General features: G+C 49.5%; 1 protein-coding gene across 1 annotated transcript; it reads left to right on the forward strand.

The window, feature by feature from the left end:
* Positions 1-3,961: 3,961 nt before the first annotated feature.
* LOC147718612 (uncharacterized) lies at positions 3,962-4,627 on the forward strand. Its single transcript, XM_086967214.1, has one exon. It carries the CDS (start codon positions 3,962-3,964, stop codon positions 4,625-4,627), a length of 666 nt encoding a protein of 221 aa, XP_086823340.1.
* The last annotated feature ends 18,327 nt before the right edge of the window (positions 4,628-22,954 follow it).

Here is a 22,954-nt window from a genome sequence, read left to right on the forward strand (position 1 = left end):
GAGTAGGGACGGCCAGGACGGCTTTGAGGCCTGATGGTGCTGGGGCCCGCTCATGTTGGAGCGACCTGAGGGGTGGGACGGGATCCAAGCCGGTGGCTGTCGGCAGAGCCCGGGGGTGCCTGGCGGGGCGCAAGACGGCTCCAAGACGCAGGACAGAAGCAGTAGGGCAGTCTGCGGCGGCTGTCCCTCCACCGAGGGCTCGGGCTCCTGCGGCACGTGTGGAGACTGGCATGCGTGTGCGGGGAGGTGTGCAGAAAGTTGTGAAGAGAGCTGTGAAGGAGGTGGACAATTTGCGTGTGGATCTGGAACCGGTGCTTGAGTTGGATTATGGTGCGGAGAGTGATGAACTGGAAGACGGGGAGGTGCGGGATGACTTGGAAGGCGTAGGGGGCGCTGCGGACAATGGCGACCTTGGTGTTTTACAGGCCACGGCGGCGACGAAGACCAAGGCCGGGACGGCGGCGGTCCAGGTGACAGCGTCAAGAGGAAGGCCCCGGGAGCTGAGCTCGGCACTCACAGGTGAGGGTGCCTGGTGGTCGACCTGGGAGGATGTTCCCCGGGGGGGAGGAGGGGCGGAAGAGGACTTGTAGGTCGTAGGTGTGGGTGATGGTTTGGTGCGGGAGGTGGAGAAGCCATCGGGCGGTCCACCCGAGGATGGTAGGAAGGTGGATGGTAAGTCGGTGACTTTGGGGGTGCAGACGGACAAAGGGGACGGTAAAGAGGAGAAGGGAGTGAAGGTGCCTAAGAAGCTGCCATATATGGGGCTGGCTATGCCATTGGGTTCGCATCTCTCGGAGAAGCTCAAGGATCGGATCTGGAAACATGAGTTTGTGGATGTCTTTAAGTTGCTACACAGGGAGGTACAGGCTAAGGAGGGGTCTAAGGAGGAAGAGTGGGAGCTGACGAGGCGCCCTAGGGTGCCGGTGACGATGGAGAACTGGACGTCAGCCTTCTTGATTTATGCCAGTGTTTACTGCCAGAAGTATTTGGACAGGGCGATTGCGCTTTTCAAATACATGGACATCATTCGCAAGGCCCAGATGCAGCTCGGGGGTTTTGCCTGGCTGAGCTATGATGAGGAGTTTAGAGCCAGGGTTAGTGGGAATCTGGAGAAGAGTTGGGGGGAAGTGGATCAGGAACTCTGGGTTCAGTGGATGGCGTCTTCGCACTCCATTGCGTCCACACACATGGCTAGTGGCCTGCCGGTTGTATATCGGTCTTTTCCGCCGCGTCCCGCCCAAGGTGGGGCGGGTGGTGGAACGGTGCCGAGCACCATTGTCTCGGGGCAGCAGTCCAAGCCCGGGGGTTATTCCACGGGGGCCTGTTGGAGCTACAATAAGGGGTATTGTTCCCGGTATCCCTGTAAATTCAAACACGAATGCTCGAAGTGCGGCGGGAAACATGCCCTTACTCAGTGCCTCACGCTCACCACACCCTCGGAGCAATGGAGGAACGCTAGGGGGCGGGCCACCCTGGACCTAAGGGCGCCTACACCGGTTAGGGTGGAGGCGATGGCCCCGTGGCTCTCATGCTACCCGGATCAGGAGGCGGCGGCGCTGCTTTTCTGGGGTTTCACTGAGGGTTTTAGAGTGGGCTACCAAGGTCCCAGGGAGCGCCGTTGGGCCGACAATTTGAGATCTGCCAAAGAGCTGCCGGGTGTAGTGTCTGCTAAGTTGAAGAAGGAGGTGGAGGAAGGCAGGGTGGCTGGCCCGTTTGCTGACTGGCCTTTGCAGGATCTGATCATCTCCCCATTGGGGGTGGTGCCGAAGAAGGAGGAGGAGGAGTTCAGGATGATACACCATCTGTCATGGCCGGAGGGCCAGTCAGTGAATGACTTTATTGCGGAGGAAGATTCTAGAGTGCTCTATGCGTCGGTGGACAATGCGATCCGTCTGGTGAGGGTGTGTGGGGCGGGAGCGGAATTGGCGAAGTGTGACATCAAGTCTGCTTTCCGTTTGCTGCCTATTCACCCGGCGGATTTTCCGCTCTTGGGCATGCAGTTTGGGGGGGCCATCTACGTGGACAAGGTTTTGCCCATGGGGTGCGCCATCTCCTGCGCTCTTTTCGAGCTGTTCAGCACTTTTCTCCAGTGGGTCATGGTGCGAGTTAATGGGTGCCGTGAGGTCACTCACTACTTGGATGATTTCCTCTTCCTGGGGAGGTCGGATACCGGGGATTGCGGCAGGGCCCTGTTGCGATTCGAGGAGATGGCCTTTCAGTTTGGGGTGCCTCTGGCGCCTGAGAAGACGGCTGGTCCCAGCTGTTGCCTCACCTTCCTGGGGATCGAACTAGACTCGGTGCAGTGGCTGGTGCGCCTCCCTGCGGCCAAAGTGGCGGAGATCCTGGCATGTCTGGACTGGGCGGTGGGGGAGAAGCGGATTCCTTTGCGGGCAGTGCAGAAACTTCTGGGCTTCCTTAACTTTGCGTGTAGGGTAGTGCGGGCAGGGCGGACGTTCTGCAGGCGGCTCGGCATGGCCATGTCGGGGGCAGTGCTTCCACATCACAGAGTCAGGATTTCTATGGGAGTGAGGACGGACTTGAGGACATGGATTACTTTCTAGCAGCACTTCAACGGTGTGTCTCTGGACTTTGACGAGGAGAGGGCAGGCTGGCAATGCCAAATTTACTCTGACACGGCTGGGTCAGCGGGGTTTGGTGTTTTCTGGGATGACAGGTGGTGTGCGGAGAGCTGGCCGGCCTCCTGGATCAAACAGGGGAGGAGTATTGCTTTCTTGGAATTCTTCCTTTGCTGGTGGCACTGGAGGTGTGGGGGGAGGAATTTCGAAACAGGTCGGTGCTCTTCCATGTGGACAACATGACAGTTGTGGAGCTGGTGAATCATCGGAGGGCAAGGGACCTGAGAGTGTTGCGGCTGTTGCGGAGGTTCATGTTGGCTTGTCTGCGGTTGAATGTGGTGTTTCGGGCTAAGCATGTCCCTGGAGCGAATAATGATATTGCGGATGCTTTGTCTCGTTCGCAGTGGCAGCGGTTTCGACACCTGGCACCGGGAGCGGATACATGCAAGACCGAGCTGCCGGCCGGCATCTGGGCCTTGGGGGAGTGAGGATGATTGGACTGGTGGAAGGTTCGCTGGCAGAGACCACAAGGAGGACATATCGTTTGGCATGGTCTGAATTTAGTGCTTTCATGGGCTGGACGTTGAATGGCGTCATGGGTGTGGAGTCGGCAGTGGAACAAGGGCTGAGAGGTTATGTGTTGGATTGTGTGGATCGGGGTTTGACTGCGGCTACAATCTCTGGAAAGTTGGCAGGGATATCGTTCTACTGTGTTTTGTTTCTGAGTTTTGACCCCACCAAGGATGTGATACTGAGCAGGATGTTGAGGGGCTGGGACAGGGAGCGAGGGAGTGGGGGGGGGCAGGCTGAGGGAAGCGGTAACGTTTGAGCTGTTGGTCCGGCTGGTTGGGGCGTTGCCAGAATGTTGTTATGACCTGGTTGAGGTTGGCCTTTTCCGCTTGTGTATGGTGTGGATGTTTTTCGGGGCATTCAGGGTGTCTGAGCTGTTGGGTACGAGAAGAGGGTCTGTCAGGTTGTTTGAGGAGATTCGAGTGGATGGGGGCGCTTGGGTATTTGGCTGCGGCGCTCCAAGACTGATCAGTTGGGCAGGGGCAAATGGGTATGGCTGAATGAGACAGGCGGGGCGGTTTGCCCAGTGTTGGAATGGCGTACTTTCCTGGGGACGGTGAGTGTGACGTGTGGGGAGATTTTTTGTCATGCGTCTGGCGCGAGAGTGACGGCGGGCCAGTTGCTGGCTGTTTTGCGCAAGGCTTTGCGACGGTTGGGCATGGATGAGGCTGGTTTCGGGACCCACTCTTTCCGGATCGGGGCTGCGACAGCAGCGGCCAGGTTGGGTTGGTCCTGGGATAGGATTAGGAGACTGGGGCGATGGAAGTCGCGCTGTTGCGAGAGGTATGTGAGGAAGTAGGGTGGTCCCAGGCAGGATGTTGGTTGATTCATGTTGTTGTTCTTGTTCTAACATCTTTTTCTTCGTTGGTTGCGTGGGTGGACCGGGCGGTAAGATGGTGACATGGATTGTGGGGCACTCCTTCGTGCATTGGGCATCCAAATATGCGGAGCAGCAGGTTTACGGCCGTAACCTGGGACTGAAAGGACACTTGCACGAGGTACAATGGTGGGGCAAAAGTGGCATGCGATGGGGGGCACTACTGCCCTGGCTCGCGAAGATGATCCCACAGAGGGGATGTCCTGATTTGTTGACCATTCATCTGGGGGAAAATGACCTGGTGCAGCTGTCCGGATTTGCACTTTTACAACTCATGCAACGGGACCTGGATGTGTTGAAAGCGAGGCTGGCAGGGACCTGCATTGCCTGGACTGAGTTGGTCCCCAGGAAAGTGTGGAGAGGGGCTATGAAGCATGGGGCAATCGAGAAGGCACGAAGGAAGCTAAATAGGGCGATGAGACTTTACTGTGGTGACAAAGACATTAAGGTTATTGCACATGGCGGGATCCGACTGGAGGAGCCTTTAGTTTTCAGGGACGACGGGGTGCACTTGTCCCAGCTGGGCAACGCGTATTACATGATGGAGATGAGAGATGTGGTGAGCAAGTTGTGGAATGAGGCTATCTGGTGTCGCAGGGAGTGAATGTGGGCGTGAGTGTGGCGGACTGGTGGACCTGGAGGGGGGTGGGGCAGTGTACCGCCCTACAGGGGGTTCACTGGTTGGCGGGACTTGAAGGGACAGGGGGGTCAAGAGCGGGCACACCCATCCCTTGGGGGGGGGAGTTCGTAGGGCGGATAGAAGCATGAATGGCAGGACGCAAAGATGTGGGCTGGATGACAAGTGATTGAGGGGCAGGAATAAAGCATGGTTGGAGCTTCTAGGGCTTTGTGATGAAAGAGAACGAGTGAAACGAATGAGAGGGGAGTGTGAGTGGGGGTTTGTTGTTATTACTATGTTTATGTTACTGTTATGTACAGATTACGCAGTTCTGGTCTAATAAAATGGCCTTTTACGCTGACACTGCGTGGTCTGTTTATTGCGCGATGCCGGGCCCCGGGGGAAGCACAGTCGCAGACTAGTCTTCCCCCGGGGTCATTCGCGCATGATAGGCCAGGTAGGGGAAGGGGAGGAGTTAGGGGGTGGGTATTTAGGCGCAGGGGAGGAAGGGAACTTCCTCTTCCTGCGCCTGGCACCATCGGGAGGGAGCAGAAAAGGCCACCCACCCACCCGGCAGCTGGAGGTGTGTTTTGGGTCGGTCTATAGCGTTGCCAGTTTAGGCCAGAGCTGCTTTAGGTGGGACTTGAAGGGACAGGGGGGTCAAGAGCGGGCACACCCATCCCTTGGGGGGAGAGTTCGTAGGGCGGATAGAAGCATGAATGGCAGGACGCAAAGATGTGGGCTGGATGACAAGTGATTGAGGGGCAGGAATAAAGCATGGTTGGAGCTTCTAGGGCTTTGTGATGAAACGGAACGAGTGAAACAAATGAGAGGGGAGTGTGAGTGGGGGTTTGTTGTTATTATTATGTTTATGTTACTGTTATGTACAGATTACGCAGTTCTGGTCTAATAAAATGGCCTTTTACGCTGACACTGCGTGGTCTGTTTATTGCGCGATAGCCTCCCTTTCAAACGCGGGCCGGAGTTTGGAGAGCATGAATCACGCCATGTATATCTACTTAGCAGCAGCATGGGGGTGCAGTTGCTAAAGGACTGAAGGCCAGGAAGGCAGTTAAGTTACACCAGCTAAGTGGGGGGATAAACCCGGAATGGAAAATCAAACGTTCTTCTGTGTGCTGTAGTGCTCCCAAATGTGTAACACTTAGAGTGCCACTTTCTCATAAATTAAACTAACCAATAAAGTCCATGGGGACAGATATATTAGGACTCACATTCTTTTGAGCTATGACTAATGAGGAGATTTAAAACTATGTTGAAATTGCTGCAGAGCACCTAAAGTGAAAGGTCACTATTGATCCCAAGTCTTGTTTGCTTTTTATAGCTAGGTGCACTTTTATTGCTGGGATTTGAATGCATATACTGAATAACAGTATAAGAGAAAACTACTATTCCCAGCATGCAAAGTATTTAGAGTTAAAAAAGAAAAATCCTGTTACAATTCACATGGAGCACACAACAGGCAGCAGCTGAGGGCTGGATATTACAGTCCTTGGTGTCATGTGAGGTGACACAGTGAGCCACCCTATAACACAAATCTCCTCTCATTTATAATTCTAGTCTCCCCCCAACCCCTACATACACACAATAAGAAGCTCCAGCAAGGCCTGACCCAAATGCTGCTCAGTATGCAGATTCACACTCCTCCCACTTTAGATTATTGTCTTTGTTATTACTGAATCAGTTCATATATATCTCCTCTCGTACTGCCCACTTACCTTAAGGGTTGCCTGGCTGCTTTTTTACTGACATAACCAGTATTTTACTTGATCTGGTCAATACAAAAATTGTGAAAAGCACATAAGGCCAGTATTCTTTCTCCTAATCAGTGCATACCTTAAAAGTAATAATAAACAGATAGTACTTTGCAATGGTTTTGAGTTAGCAAGTTAATAATCAGTGGCTAATTGAAGTACAGAAAGATAGAAAAGTCATCGTAAAAATGAATAAACCTTATAAAGACTATTTTTTATAACTTTCTGTCTCGCCTGAGCCTTAAAAATATATAAGCAAATTAAAGGCATTTCTTTGTAAATTGTGGCAACTTTACTTACGAGTGGGAAATGCTGGGGGTGTCAGAGTGGTCTCAGCGCTGCTTGTTGTCTCCATTAAATGTTGCTGGCGTCTGTCATGACATCAGCAGGGTCACCGTAAGAGTCTCTTAGTCTCTTGAGGCACAGACAGTGCAGCTACAAGTGCACCAGCCGCAAGTCAGACATCAGTCCGGTTGTTCACATATAATGACCTCAGTCAATGCTGCTGGTTAGCTGCTTCAGGGAGAGGCTGTCTTGGGCTCAGGGGAGAGGAGTCAGAGTGTACTCACCCACAGCTCTCACAATGTACCGCAGCCACGAGCGGCACTGCGGCAGCTGCAGTGTCGTAACGAAACTTGAGGGGGCCCCCCTGCAAAGCACATGGAGGGGGCCCCCCACCCCCGGTGGCCTGGTCCACCAAGTACTACTTTGCCCTACCACCCAGCACTCTAGAATATTTTGATTTGAAGCCCCTGCACCATTTAATATAAAGAGCAGAGCCTCAGAGGCTTTATGTAGCGCAAACTTGACCCAAGAGGGTATCAGAGCGTTTTACATTTAGGATTGTTGCGTTAAAAGTTACATCAGTTACAAGAGCATAGGAAGGTACAGTACATAAAAACAATGTTACAAGAATTCGTAGGAGGGAGGGGAAGAAGGAGTCATAGCGGGGAGATGAGGAAGAACTGTGCCCAATGTCTGGCTGGGTAGGTGACTGTCAAGTGTCCAGAAGAGGGTCTATGATATACAGGTAAACACTACATAATCTAGCCATGAGATCATGAAATACAAAAACTTTATGGAAGGGAAGCAACTCATTTGAAAAACAATTTTAAATAGAAGCCAATTTCAACTGCATCATTGATTAAAGTGGCATCAAAAACTTGGGGATCTACTTAAACTACTATATGCTCTACTAAAAGTAAAAGGCTTGAACATAAAAAAAGCCCCTCTGTATGCCAAGACACGTTGTTCCCCACGCCGTTCCCATAGACATGATCACCAGTTTTGTTCCATTGAGTTTGAGCTTCTTTGCTGCCTTCTTTTGGAAAATTCCTTTATTCCAGTTGGGGACACTTTGTCTTCACTTCAGTGACTGTAGCTTCATCTTAAAAACTATTTACATCCTTTTAGTGTAAATGTACAACAATGTGGAAGAGCTAAGCAATTCAAGCAACGATAGAAGATAAATAGAACAAAATTCTTCTAGGGCCCAAAATGGAAAGGCAACACAGCGGGAGGAGAATAGAGGTATTCACGTCAGACTGAGTCCATTTTACAAACACTGCTAAGTTTCAGGACACATGCTGCAGAGTACCAGATGTAAAATTCCACCCATGTCAGGGTAAAAGACATTGGGTGTCACAGTCAAAGAACACAACTGTTTGCCTATAGAATACAGGTTTACAGAGACCATTGCTAAGGCAGTGGAGAGTCTGTCATATTTAACAATGTGTCCATGCAAAGGACACTTCACGTTTGAAACTTGGCCAGGACAATCTATACTGGGTATCGTGTTTAAAGAAGCGTCTATGTCAGAGAAAAGGATACTTACTGGCTGTCACATTACTGCGTGGCTACTGTTTAATGTCGTGCTTGACGACCAGAGTTGTGAACTCAGTGTTTGTTGCTGCATCTTGGAGAGAAGCTGCAAAAGAGGTGTGAGGGTAGAAATATGTATTTGAACAGGACTATTGATGGGGACAGTTAGTGAGAAAGAGAGCCTATGCGCGCAGGCTGTTGCTTGTGTGGTGTTTTTGCTACATGTGTGCATGGCAAAGAAAGCTCACCCTGTGTGGCCACTAGCGTGGAGCTGCACATACACAATGTTTGAGAAACGTGTGACAATAGGCACAGTCACGCAACCATAGTCAGGACATATGATACTCACATAATTAACCCTCTGCCAGTACAGACATTTCAGATGTCACGTTTAGACGGCTAGTAGTGTTCAAAGCAATAGGTGTTTAACAGAGTTTTTATATAACGAGCCCCTCCAACTACAGGCTCGATTTCATGGCATGACTAAGGGCACCCCCTCCTCTAGGTGAGGGGAGGCGCCTAGTCATATTATGCGCACAATAACACACTCACCCCCCCTTTACTTTGACTACCTACAGCACCCACTGGGCCCAAGAATATTCAGAATAAATTGTGTTGTCCAAGGCGTAGACTTTTATTTGCATTAAGCGTATAAATCTACACAACCACTACGAGATTAAGTATTATTTAGGTATATATATATATATATTCATAGCAACAGACTTTTGCGACATCCACATGTCAAAGGCGGTAATAAAATTGGGCATAACATTATATTGGATTTCAACTTTGCCATACAGATGTTCTTACATTTGTTGGTCGACTCGGCCGACTCACTCAGCTGCGCACATTGTGCCGGCAGGCCCCAACTCTCTACAGCAAACATTGCATTTCTTTAAATACAGGGAACTGCCTAGTGCACCATCCCACCAAGGTACCTGAACACAGGCATCCTCCCAAATAGTCCAGTTGTGGGATAGGGCAGTAGAGACAGGACCACCGGCAGGTCAGTCCCCTCCCTGCGCCTTCCCTCGGCAGGAGAGTCCAAGACCACCTGCAGGTCAGTCCCCTCACCGCCTATCCAATGCACAGTTCCATCGTACCCCTTCTTGGGGTCCATCCAATCGCTGAACCTTCATTGCTGCGCAAGCCCCCTTTAGTGTTAACTGACAGCGTTCTGCCACAGGGTGAGAAGGTCACTGGCGCACTGGCCCTCCCCCTCCACCTGTTGCTGACTGTGCTCGACAATAGCCCCCAGTATTGTGTGGTTAAAGATCGCCAATCCCTTGGCAGAGAAATGCACCCCATCTTCCTGGAACAACTCTTTAATCCCTGGATGTAACAATTTGTGCCTAATAGTGCTCATGGAGGATTTTGCAAAAATGCTGTTTATGAAATGGTTCAACTTCAGACCACAATATTGTTGCCTTCGGTAAACATTGTCAAAACTTAGCCATGACTGAAAACAATGCCTCTCGCACCCCACGCCTGCCCAGGGACACCATATCCTCCCCCCAGCATGGATAACTAACATGTCAGGGTTGGGAACTGCTCCAGATTCTAACGCTTGTTTAAAATGACCAAATATATCTTGCAAATTTAAACCCCTATACCGAACCAATGGTGCATAAACCCTGCAGCCTTTTGTGATTCCTCGAGGCTGAACTCGCGGAATTGCTGCTCCACTCTGCAAATCAAGGAATGTCCACACCAACATATGTGTACCGGGCTACTGGCATCAACTGAAAGAAAGAGAAATTGCTTTATCAACAAATAGTTGTGCCCTCTGGGCCTCGCCTTTTGCCTACATCAGATTAAGCCTCACCTACCGCTGAAAACATGCTGATTGCCAACGACGCACCCTTTTAATAGCTTCTGTTGGCAGGCCAATTGCCCCCGCTGTGGTGGCAGCCCCTATACGAAAGGAATTGGAAGAAAACTGAGAAGCATCCTCCCCAGGCAGGCTAACGCCCGCCTACACACTTTAGTAAATTGGTATCGCATCAAAGGCGTCCCATCCTGGTGTACTAGGAACCTGGCTGAGGTCACCACTGGGCGCCATCTGAAATATTTTTTTGCCAGTGTCACAGGACAAATGGCCATGTTGTGCGCCGCAAGCAGTTTCACCCAAGCACCTTTCCCCAACTGATCCGTTTTTGACCTACGAATCCTCAGATACAGGGCCTCTACCTCGAGGTGGACATTCGTTACATCTAACCCCCCTTCACCCATAGCTGACTGAGGAACCAACTCGGAAATGCGGAATGCCCCGAAGAAAGTCAGCACGTAGGCGAGACTAAATAACTTAGTCTCAAACTGTAACTGGCACACCTGGTGGAAGACCACTACAAGCCTCCCAAGTCTCTCCATGTTGATGGGACGCGTACTATCTGGTGCCCTTGGTGCCATGCATTCCCAACCTGTGATGGCCTCCCGTCCCTAAAATCTTTGGTAGGATCTTTGACTCCTTGCAACCCGGCAAAGAAAGCAATGCGGACAATTGCCGGCGCACTAATGACAGCGATTTTCCTCCTTCCTTCTGCCACACTAGAAAACCCAGCACCCTTCCGGGGAGAATCTATCTGTATCCCTGTCTGAACTGAACGATGCGGTGTACACCCCACAAGCTTTTTTGTACATACGTTTAGTCTTGGGTGCCAATGCTGCAGCAATTAGGTCTGTGGCAATGGGGCACCAAGCCTCCACAACCCTTCTGGGAACTCCTCCATCACTTCATCCACCTTCGGACACTGTGCTCTGAACTCTGCCAATTCAGATCGAGACAAAGCGTTATCCACCCCTGGTACATGTTTGGCAACAAAATGCACATTACTCAGCAGACATAGGCGATTAGATACTTCAGCAAACGCAGCACCCAACAACATTTGGCGCTTTGATTATTAATGGCTATCACCACAGGCATACTATCAGACCAAAAAACAATTCTATCGTTAGCAATTGATGCCCCCCAGATGTGCAGGGCGACAATGATGGGAAACAGCTCTAGAAAGGTAACATTGTGTGTGAGTCCAGACACAAACCAGTCCCTAGGCCAATGTTGCATGCACCACTTAGAGCCCAACACTGCCCAAAAACCAATGCCACCTGCCGCATCTGTGTAAAGGGCTATCTTGTTGTTGCTTTGGGCTGGATGCTGCCATAATACCATTCCATTGAAATGATCCAAAAACTCCTGCCATGTTCGCAAGTCCTCTCTGACCTCTGCCGACAATTTGGCATGGTGGTGCTTTGCCTTTAGGCCTGTCATTGCTTGAGCAATATTTTTTGAAAAGACTCTCCTCATCGCAATTACTCTTAAAGCAAAATTCAGTTGCCCCACCAAGACTTGCAGTTGGTGTAGCATAACCTTTTTGACTGCTAAGCAGGCAGTTACTGCATCCCTGAATGCCTTCACTTTTGCCTGAGGCAACCTACACTGCTCGGCCATAGAATCGATTTCAATACCTAGGAAGCATAAACAGGTGCTGGGTCCTTCACTCTTGTCCTCAGCTAAGGGGACCCCCAACGCCCCACTCAACTGTTGGAAACCATGCAGGGCCCTCCCACACGTCTTATCACCAGGGGAACCCATGAACAGAAAATCATCCAGGTAATGCACCACCTCATTCGATGACACCAAGTCTTTCACCGCCCACTCAAGGAATCTGCTGAACGTCTCGAACACGCTATAGAACACCCCATGGGCATTCACAGATCAATGTAGAAGACACCCTCAAAAGTGAAACCGAGCAGATGAGTGTCCTCTGGGTAAATGGGTAAGAGGCAGAAGGCAGACTGTATGTCAGACTTTGCCATCAAGGCCCCCCTACCTAATCTCTGTGGCTTCGCCACTGTATCATCAAAGGTAGTATATCGTACCAGCCATGAACATACAAAGGAAGGACATGGCGGGGAAGTAAAGGGACCCGCCACCCTCCCAGCATGCACCTCTTTCATGATTTTGTCGCGGACCAAGTCCTGATGCCGTAGAACTGACAATTGATTTTTTGGAGGGAAGGCTGTGGGAAGAGCGTGCGATGGAATGCGGAAACCATCCCTGAAACCATAGTACAACTTATGAGCATCCCTGATGTTTGTATATTGACTGAGCAAATGTGTGAGAACATGCAAGCGAATTGGCGAGGGAAGCTTTGCACCATTAACTAGGGGGCGGTCAACCTTTGAGGGTTGTTTGCTCCCCCGCTTGCCGAGCTTTTTGAAACATTTGAACTCTGGGTGTCCCTGCCCTCCACAGACGGAGCAAAGCTGCTTAAACCAACATGATGCCCCCTTGCTACACTCTTTCCTGTTATAGTGCCAGCAGGCCAGTTTCTTGTCTCTCCCATTTTTGTCGAATCGAAAGGACTGAACCACCCTCCCCAGAGCCTGAGACAAATTTAACTGTGAATATCAAATATTAAACTTCCTCTGGTCCCAAGATATCTCTGACCTAACTGCTTTCATTTGCTTAAACTTAGTGTGGTACTGCATCCACGCTGAACCTGTAAACTCCGAGGCCGCCCCATGTATGAGAGACCTGTACCCAATTAATTGGGGGGCCAATAACAGTGTTTTTTCCATAACAATAGCTGCATAAATGGCAAACCCTGTAACCCAGTTCAGCAGGGACCACTCTACCCACACAGCTTTGGGCTTTGAATCCGCCTCCTTACCGGTTCTTGACCTACTTGGGACCACCCCTGCATTGATCAAATCAAAGACGTTCACAAACTCCCCATTGTGAATTTTTGTCCCACGTCACAGCTAGAATATGCCATGAAATTGCAGAAGAAGGGGCCAGCACTAAAGACGGTGATCTAAATATCAATGGGGACACTAAGGGGGTGATCAAACTACCCCCGCCCCCACCGTTGCAAGTGTGGTGGGAGGCTGAGCCACGCCTGTGCTCCCCTGTCGCTGGTATCCCCCCGGGCTGCGCCCAAACATGAGCTGCCACCCCATTGTTTGCTCCTGGGACTGACGCTTGCCCAGTTGATGCTGCCACGGATGACCCCCCAGCACTACTGGAGCCTGGTGTGTTGGCATACTTCCTGCCACTTGGGGCATTACGGCACCCCGCTTGCTACCACGGGGGGCTGGTGAAAGGTGGCGCCCTCTGATCCTGGTGTTACCACTGGTGCCTCACCCCACTGCGCGGACGCTATCGCCACCGTTGTTGTTGAGATCACCATTATACAGTGTCTATTCTGCCTTGCCACTTGTAGCCTGTGGTCCGGTTCACCTGCCAAATTTTGCAGCGCCACATCCATGCCATGCCTCTTTACTGCCTTCCAAAGTTCACTCAGGGCTTGGAAATCCTCCTGGGATGCAGATTTCCTGGCATTTGTGCATGCGCGATTTGGCGCCATGCTTGGACCTGCTAGGCAAAAGAAAACAACATATCATACATAAAAGAAAACAGCTCAAGAAAAACCTTGCCCTGCATGCCACGACCATGTGTATACATCTATATATAGCCAAGCTAGAATCTCACCAATGGGAGGGCCGTGTAAATATTTAAAGGAGGAACAGAGTGAAACCTACTGCAACAGGCATCTGAGGAAGGCTTACGTGCCGAAATGCATTATGCCCTGCAGAATTGTGAATAAAGGTCGCCTTGATACTCCCCGCTGTGTCCTCTGGTCGTCTCTACAGAAATGATTTTCTCTCCATATTTTTACGCACACGCCAAGAGCGCGTGTAAGAGGACCCGTCTCGCAAGTGGCCTGTGATATTATTGATTTACAAAAGGGGGTGGTGATGAACAGAGTGTCTGAATTGAGCAGACCACTCTTACCCAGTCCAAAGATCAGGGCTTGATCCATCACCGTTATTTATCTCACTGCCCCATCCCAGCTCAGAACCTGGCTATATGCAAATCAGTCTGTCCCTGGCCCAGTGCATCATGGGAACAGGGCAGACTAAACTACCAAGCCAATTCTTTACCAGAAAGGAGACAAGCTACCGGGGACCGGTTTCTGGCATTTCAGCCGTCTTCGGCCCGGCTTGCTTGAATCCTGATGGAGCAGTGAGAAAGGGACTCATGTCTGAGTATACCCTGCCACACCTATAGTGGCCAAAATCGATTTACAAAAGGGGGTGGTGATGAACAGAGTGTCTGAATTGAGCAGACCACTCTTACCCAGTCCAAAGATCAGGGCTTGATCCATCACCGTTATTTATCTCACTGCCCCATCCCAGCTCAGAACCTGGCTATATGCAAATCAGTCTGTCCCTGGCCCAGTGCATCATGGGAACAGGGCAGACTAAACTACCAAGCCAATTCTTTACCAGAAAGGAGACAAGCTACCGGGGACCGGTTTCTGGCATTTCAGCCGTCTTCGGCCCGGCTTGCTTGAATCCTGATGGAGCAGTGAGAAAGGGACTCATGTCTGAGTATACCCTGCCACACCTATAGTGGCCAAAATCGATTTACAAAAGGGGGTGGTGATGAACAGAGTGTCTGAATTGAGCAGACCACTCTTACCCAGTCCAAAGATCAGGGCTTGATCCATCACCGTTATTTATCTCACTGCCCCATCCCAGCTCAGAACCTGGCTATATGCAAATCAGTCTGTCCCTGGCCCAGTGCATCATGGGAACAGGGCAGACTAAACTACCAAGCCAATTCTTTACCAGAAAGGAGACAAGCTACCAGGGACCGGTTTCTGGCATTTCAGCCGTCTTCGGCCCGGCTTGCTTGAATCCTGATGGAGCAGTGAGAAAGGGACTCATGTCTGAGTATACCCTGCCACACCTATAGTGGCCAAAATCGATTTACAAAAGGGGGTGGTGATGAACAGAGTGTCTGAATTGAGCAGACCACTCTTACCCAGTCCAAAGATCAGGGCTTGATCCATCACCGTTATTTATCTCACTGCCCCATCCCAGCTCAGAACCTGGCTATATGCAAATCAGTCTGTCCCTGGCCCAGTGCATCATGGGAACAGGGCAGACTAAACTACCAAGCCAATTCTTTACCAGAAAGGAGACAAGCTACCGGGGACCGGTTTCTGGCATTTCAGCCGTCTTCGGCCCGGCTTGCTTGAATCCTGATGGAGCAGTGAGAAAGGGACTCATGTCTGAGTATACCCTGCCACACCTATAGTGGCCAAAATCGATTTACAAAAGGGGGTGGTGATGAACAGAGTGTCTGAATTGAGCAGACCACTCTTACCCAGTCCAAAGATCAGGGCTTGATCCATCACCGTTATTTATCTCACTGCCCCATCCCAGCTCAGAACCTGGCTATATGCAAATCAGTCTGTCCCTGGCCCAGTGCATCATGGGAACAGGGCAGACTAAACTACCAAGCCAATTCTTTACCAGAAAGGAGACAAGCTACCGGGGACCGGTTTCTGGCATTTCAGCCGTCTTCGGCCCGGCTTGCTTGAATCCTGATGGAGCAGTGAGAAAGGGACTCATGTCTGAGTATACCCTGCCACACCTATAGTGGCCAAAATCGATTTACAAAAGGGGGTGGTGATGAACAGAGTGTCTGAATTGAGCAGACCACTCTTACCCAGTCCAAAGATCAGGGCTTGATCCATCACCGTTATTTATCTCACTGCCCCATCCCAGCTCAGAACCTGGCTATATGCAAATCAGTCTGTCCCTGGCCCAGTGCATCATGGGAACAGGGCAGACTAAACTACCAAGCCAATTCTTTACCAGAAAGGAGACAAGCTACCGGGGACCGGTTTCTGGCATTTCAGCCGTCTTCGGCCCGGCTTGCTTGAATCCTGATGGAGCAGTGAGAAAGGGACTCATGTCTGAGTATACCCTGCCACACCTATAGTGGCCAAAATCGATTTACAAAAGGGGGTGGTGATGAACAGAGTGTCTGAATTGAGCAGACCACTCTTACCCAGCCCAAAGATCAGGGCTTGATCCATCACCGTTATTTATCTCACTGCCCCATCCCAGCTCAGAACCTGGCTATATGCAAATCAGTCTGTCCCTGGCCCAGTGCATCATGGGAACAGGGCAGACTAAACTACCAAGCCAATTCTTTACCAGAAAGGAGACAAGCTACCGGGGACCGGTTTCTGGCATTTCAGCCGTCTTCGGCCCGGCTTGCTTGAATCCTGATGGAGCAGTGAGAAAGGGACTCATGTCTGAGTATACCCTGCCACACCAATAGTGGCCAAAATCGATTTACAAAAGGGGGTGGTGATGAACAGAGTGTCTGAATTGAGCAGACCACTCTTACCCAGTCCAAAGATCAGGGCTTGATCCATCACCGTTATTTATCTCACTGCCCCATCCCAGCTCAGAACCTGGCTATATGCAAATCAGTCTGTCCCTGGCCCAGTGCATCATGGGAACAGGGCAGACTAAACTATCAAGCCAATTCTTTACCAGAAAGGAGACAAGCTACCGGGGACCGGTTTCTGGCATTTCAGCCGTCTTCGGCCCGGCTTGCTTGAATCCTGATGGAGCAGTGAGAAAGGGACTCATGTCTGAGTATACCCTGCCACACCTATAGTGGCCAAAATCGATTTACAAAAGGGGGTGGTGATGAACAGAGTGTCTGAATTGAGCAGACCACTCTTACCCAGTCCAAAGATCAGGGCTTGATCCATCACTGTTATTTATCTCACTGCCCCATCCCAGCTCAGAACCTGGCTATATGCAAATCAGTCTGTCCCTGGCCCAGTGCATCATGGGAACAGGGCAGACTAAACTATCAAGCCAATTCTTTACCAGAAAGGAGACAAGCTACCGGGGACCGGTTTCTGGCATTTCAGCCGTCTTCGGCCCGGCTTGCTTGAATCCTGATGGAGCAGTGAGAAAGGGACTCATGTCTGAGTATACCCTGCCACACCTATAGTAGCCAAAATCGATTTACAAAAGGGGGTGGTGATGAACAGAGTGTCTGAATTGAGCAGACCACTCTTACCCAGTCCAAAGATCAGGGCTTGATCCATCACTGTTATTTATCTCACTGCCCCATCCCAGCTCAGAACCTGGCTATATGCAAATCAGTCTGTCCCTGGCCCAGTGCATCATGGGAACAGGGCAGACTAAACTACCAAGCCAATTCTTTACCAGAAAGGAGACAAGCTACCGGGGACCGGTTTCTGGCATTTCAGCCGTCTTCGGCCCGGCTTGCTTGAATCCTGATGGAGCAGTGAGAAAGGGACTCATGTCTGAGTATACCCTGCCACACCTATAGTGGCCAAAATCGATTTACAAAAGGGGGTGGTGATGAGCAGAGTGTCTGAATTGAGCAGACCACTCTTACCCAGTCCAAAGATCAGGGCTTGATCCATCACCGTTATTTATCTCACTGCCCCATCCCAGCTCAGAACCTGGCTATATGCAAATCAGTCTGTCCCTGGCCCAGTGCATCATGGGAACAGGGCAGACTAAACTACCAAGCCAATTCTTTACCAGAAAGGAGACAAGCTACCGGGGACCGGTTTCTGGCATTTCAGCCGTCTTCGGCCCGGCTTGCTTGAATCCTGATGGAGCAGTGAGAAAGGGACTCATGTCTGAGTATACCCTGCCACACCTATAGTGGCCAAAATCGATTTACAAAAGGGGGTGGTGATGAACAGAGTGTCTGAATTGAGCAGACCACTCTTACCCAGCCCAAAGATCAGGGCTTGATCCATCACCGTTATTTATCTCACTGCCCCATCCCAGCTCAGAACCTGGCTATATGCAAATCAGTCTGTCCCTGGCCCAGTGCATCATGGGAACAGGGCAGACTAAACTACCAAGCCAATTCTTTACCAGAAAGGAGACAAGCTACCGGGGACCGGTTTCTGGCATTTCAGCCGTCTTCGGCCCGGCTTGCTTGAATCCTGATGGAGCAGTGAGAAAGGGACTCATGTCTGAGTATACCCTGCCACACCAATAGTGGCCAAAATCGATTTACAAAAGGGGGTGGTGATGAACAGAGTGTCTGAATTGAGCAGACCACTCTTACCCAGTCCAAAGATCAGGGCTTGATCCATCACCGTTATTTATCTCACTGCCCCATCCCAGCTCATAACCTGGCTATATGCAAATCAGTCTGTCCCTGGCCCAGTGCATCATGGGAACAGGGCAGACTAAACTATCAAGCCAATTCTTTACCAGAAAGGAGACAAGCTACCGGGGACCGGTTTCTGGCATTTCAGCCGTCTTCGGCCCGGCTTGCTTGAATCCTGATGGAGCAGTGAGAAAGGGACTCATGTCTGAATATACCCTGCCACACCTATAGTGGCCAAAATCGATTTACAAAAGGGGGTGGTGATGAACAGAGTGTCTGAATTGAGCAGACCACTCTTACCCAGTCCAAAGATCAGGGCTTGATCCATCACTGTTATTTATCTCACTGCCCCATCCCAGCTCAGAACCTGGCTATATGCAAATCAGTCTGTCCCTGGCCCAGTGCATCATGGGAACAGGGCAGACTAAACTACCAAGCCAATTCTTTACCAGAAAGGAGACAAGCTACCGGGGACCGGTTTCTGGCATTTCAGCCGTCTTCGGCCCGGCTTGCTTGAATCCTGATGGAGCAGTGAGAAAGGGACTCATGTCTGAGTATACCCTGCCACACCTATAGTGGCCAAAATCGATTTACAAAAGGGGGTGGTGATGAGCAGAGTGTCTGAATTGAGCAGACCACTCTTACCCAGTCCAAAGATCAGGGCTTGATCCATCACCGTTATTTATCTCACTGCCCCATCCCAGCTCAGAACCTGGCTATATGCAAATCAGTCTGTCCCTGGCCCAGTGCATCATGGGAACAGGGCAGACTAAACTACCAAGCCAATTCTTTACCAGAAAGGAGACAAGCTACCGGGGACCGGTTTCTGGCATTTCAGCCGTCTTCGGCCCGGCTTGCTTGAATCCTGATGGAGCAGTGAGAAAGGGACTCATGTCTGAGTATACCCTGCCACACCTATAGTGGCCAAAATCGATTTACAAAAGGGGGTGTTGATGAACAGAGTGTCTGAATTGAGCAGACCACTCTTACCCAGTCCAATATATTATTGGCACTGTGGAATAATCAACCAAGGTATTGGTAATTACAGGCCCGCCTCACAAAGGGAGCCCGGAAAGAAGCCACTGCTAACAGCAGTCCGTGACTGCACGGGGACGCCAGATGACTGCATCTTTTCGTCACGGCCCGACCTGGCTGGTTTCTGTATGTGTGGCTGAGACATTGGGGACCCGAGGCGGCAAATGGCACTTGAATTTTGGGCCTCACTCGGCTGACAGCAAGCCCTTTCCTCCCCATGACACTAAGGCACAACAGCGCTTATTTTAAGCATAACCTGGCTCCGCTGCCAATACCTACCGGAGTGATGCAATCTGGGAACCGGAGTCTTTCAAATAAAGACAGCAGCTGTGAACAATCATGAACTGAGCCAAGCTAGACTCCCGCCAATGGGAGGGCCGTGTAAATATTTAAAGGAGGAACAGAGTGAAATCTACTGCAAAAGGCATCTGAGGAAGGCTGACGTGCCAAAATGCATTATGCCCGCAGAATTGTGAATAAAGGTCACCTTGATACTCCCCGCGGTGTCCTCTGGTCGTCTCTACAGAAATGATCTTCTCTCCATATTTTCTCGTGCACGCCAAAAGCGCGTGTAAGAGGATCCGTCTCGCAAGTGACCTGTGATAATATTGGCACTGTGGAATAATCAACCAAGGAATTGGTAATTACAGTCCCGCCTCACAAAGGGAGCCCGGAAAGAAGCCACTGCTAACAGCAGTCCGTGACTGCACGGGGACGCCAGATGACTGCATCTTTTGGTCACGGCCTGACCTGGTTCCTGGATGTGTGGCTGAGATGTTGGGGAACCGAGGCGGCAAATAGCACTTACATTTTGGGACTCACCCGCCTGACAGCAAGCCCTTTCCTCCTCATGACACTTAGGCACAACAGTGCTTATTTAAAGCATAGCATGGCTCTGCTGCCAATACCTACCGGAGTGATGCAATCTGGGAACCGGAGTCTTTCCGATAAAGACTGCAGCTGTGAACAATCATGAACTGAGCCAACCTAGACTCCCGCCAATGGGAGGGCTGTGTAAATATTTAAAGGGGGAACAGAGTAAAACCTACTGCAACAGGCATCTGAGAAAGGCTTACGTGCCGAAATGCATTATGCCCTGCAGAATTGTGAATAAAGGTCGCCTTGAAACTCCCCGCTGTGTCCTCTGGTCGTCTTTACAGAAATGATCTTCTCGCCATCTATATATATATATACCAAAAGTAAAAAACACCCCCAATTGGAGAACCTCACTCTACGTGCAAACATCTACATATATATATATATAGGAACATGGGCTTAATAAGCAAATCAGAACTCACTTTCCTGAAAAATTATTACCCGACCACTCCTCAGCTATATCTGATACCCAAAATCCACAAGAACCCAACGCGACCAATCATATCATATCTGCTATTGGCGGTCTATTTGAGAATACCAGCACCTATGTTGATCACTTCCTACAACCGTTTGTAAAAGACCTTCCCGCTTACATACAGGACAGTGGGGATTTCCTAAGACATTTGTATGATTTGAATTGGGATGAGGAATTGGTGTTTATGACGTTAGATGTTCAAGCATTGTATACGAGCATTAGGCATATTGATGGTTTGAAGGCTTTGGAACACTACTTAAACAAAAGGCCCATAGCATTATACCAACACTCATTAATGTTATTGCAGATGGTAGAATGGTGTTTGAATAACAACACATTTTTATTTGACAAACTGCATTATAAACAACTTCAAGGTTCGGCTATGGGTACTTGCTTCTCCCCCAGCTATGCGAATTTGCATATGGGCTGGTGGGAGGAGCATGTTTTGTTCACTAAGCACGCTGAAATCCTGTCCGAAAATGTAGTGTTATATAAACGCTACATAGACGACATCTTTATCCTATGGAGAGGGACTATTGAAAGTGCAGAGTTGTTTGCTAAAGACCTCAATGAGAATAGCCTAAACCTAAGATTCACTTGCTCTACCAGCAAAGAAATGCTCCAATTCCTAGACATAGAAATCTATGTAGAGGATAATAAGATACAAACAAGAACCTACAGGAAAGAAACAGCAGGCAATGCAGTGCTTCATGCACTCAGTTTCCATCCCACCAAACTTAAAGAGTCTATCCCCTACGCCGAATGTCTGCGTATGACACGTAATTGCAGCACAGAGGCAGGCGTCAAAAAAGCCAAAACAGACTTATTTGAGAGATTGAGTAAAAGGGGTTACAAATCACAAACACTAACGAAAGCAGAAATCAAATGTAAAACCAAAAATAGGAAGGATCTGTTATTCTCCAAGGACTTGGAGAATAAAGACAAATCAACAAAGGTGGTAGGGAACCTCCCGAGGATGATAACTGGATTTAACATGTACCACATTCAGGTCAGGAGAATCTTACAAAAACACTGGCCACTGATAAAAAATGACCCAGTTATAGGACATCTGAATGGCAATAGACCCTCCATAACATTTAGGAAGGCAAAATCTATGCGCAGCCAATTAGTGTGTAATTCACCTACATTGAAGAAGCCTGCCACTTGGCCGCTACCCCAAAAAGGTTTCAAGAAATGCACTAAGTGCAAAGCTTGCAAACAAGGTTTAAACACGAAAGAGGTCAATGTACCATTCAGGAGAAAACCTTATACCATCAGGGGCGGATACTCATGTAAGACCGAGTATGCCGTATATGTTCTGGTCTGCAGTTGTGGGAAACGCTATGTTGGGAGCACAATCCATCAAGCTCATGTCAGAATTCTCCAACATTTGCGCGCAATCACGAACAATGACCCAAACTATCCAGTGGCCAGACACATAAACACACAGCATGATGGGAACATCAGGCATATCTCCTACTTTGTCATAGACAGTGTCCCTAAAAACCCAAGGGGAGGTAACCGAAGACAAGCCTTAAGACGTCTGGAATCAAGATATATTATCTTGTTAAACTCGAAAATCCCAAATGGATTGAATTCGGACGAGGCCTTAACTGTACACCTGTAGTCCAGTATAGGACATCTCCCGTTCTGAAACCCATTCCATGTTGAAACTCTGCACTTTAGAATCATTTGAAACTTTACCGGTTTGTTTAAATTGTGGTCTTTTTTGATTTATAACATGTATGACACAGAATCAGAAATGGTATATTGTATTTATGCAAATATTGTTACCAACTGTTGACCGGTAGGCCATAGAAGCACAGGCATCAACAGCACTGTACATATGTAGATAAACACTTTACTCCACTTGGAGACGATGTAATATGCCTGGCGAGCACTAGAACTAAGAAGTGATATACACAATCTTGCCACATTGGGAATCATACCAGGTTCGGGACATTATGAACTACACAATGAATGCAATTGTATAGTAATAGTGTGGAGAAATTGTGATACAAGTAGTAATTTATGACACATGTAAATACACCCCACATTTCTCTGCGCGACCAGTATGAATACTAGCAGCAAGATTTTCATGGCCTTATGATTTGCTGAGTATTATCAGCAGTTGGTATTGGATTTTGTTATGGTTAAACGCGGCACATAGAATTTGTCACAAAAACTACTGAATCTTCTATGTCTATGTTGATTTGTGTGTGGACCATGACTCATTGGTAACTATGGTAATGAATAGCCTATCATGATGGAGGGTCTGTTCTTGATGTGTCATCATGTTAAATGTTATATATGCGTATGTCACTCACAGCAGAGTAAGTGAGCAAGGCGGA

This window comes from Lissotriton vulgaris, chromosome 4_1 (genome assembly GCF_964263255.1).
Source record: "Lissotriton vulgaris chromosome 4_1, aLisVul1.2, whole genome shotgun sequence".
Classification (NCBI taxonomy): domain Eukaryota; kingdom Metazoa; phylum Chordata; class Amphibia; order Caudata; family Salamandridae; genus Lissotriton; species Lissotriton vulgaris.

What these genes read in the sequence shown, in the direction of transcription:
- LOC147718612 (XM_086967214.1), top strand. Translation starts at nt 3,962, where the DNA reads ATGTTGGTTGATTCATGTTGTTGTTCTTGTTCTAACATCTTTTTCTTC.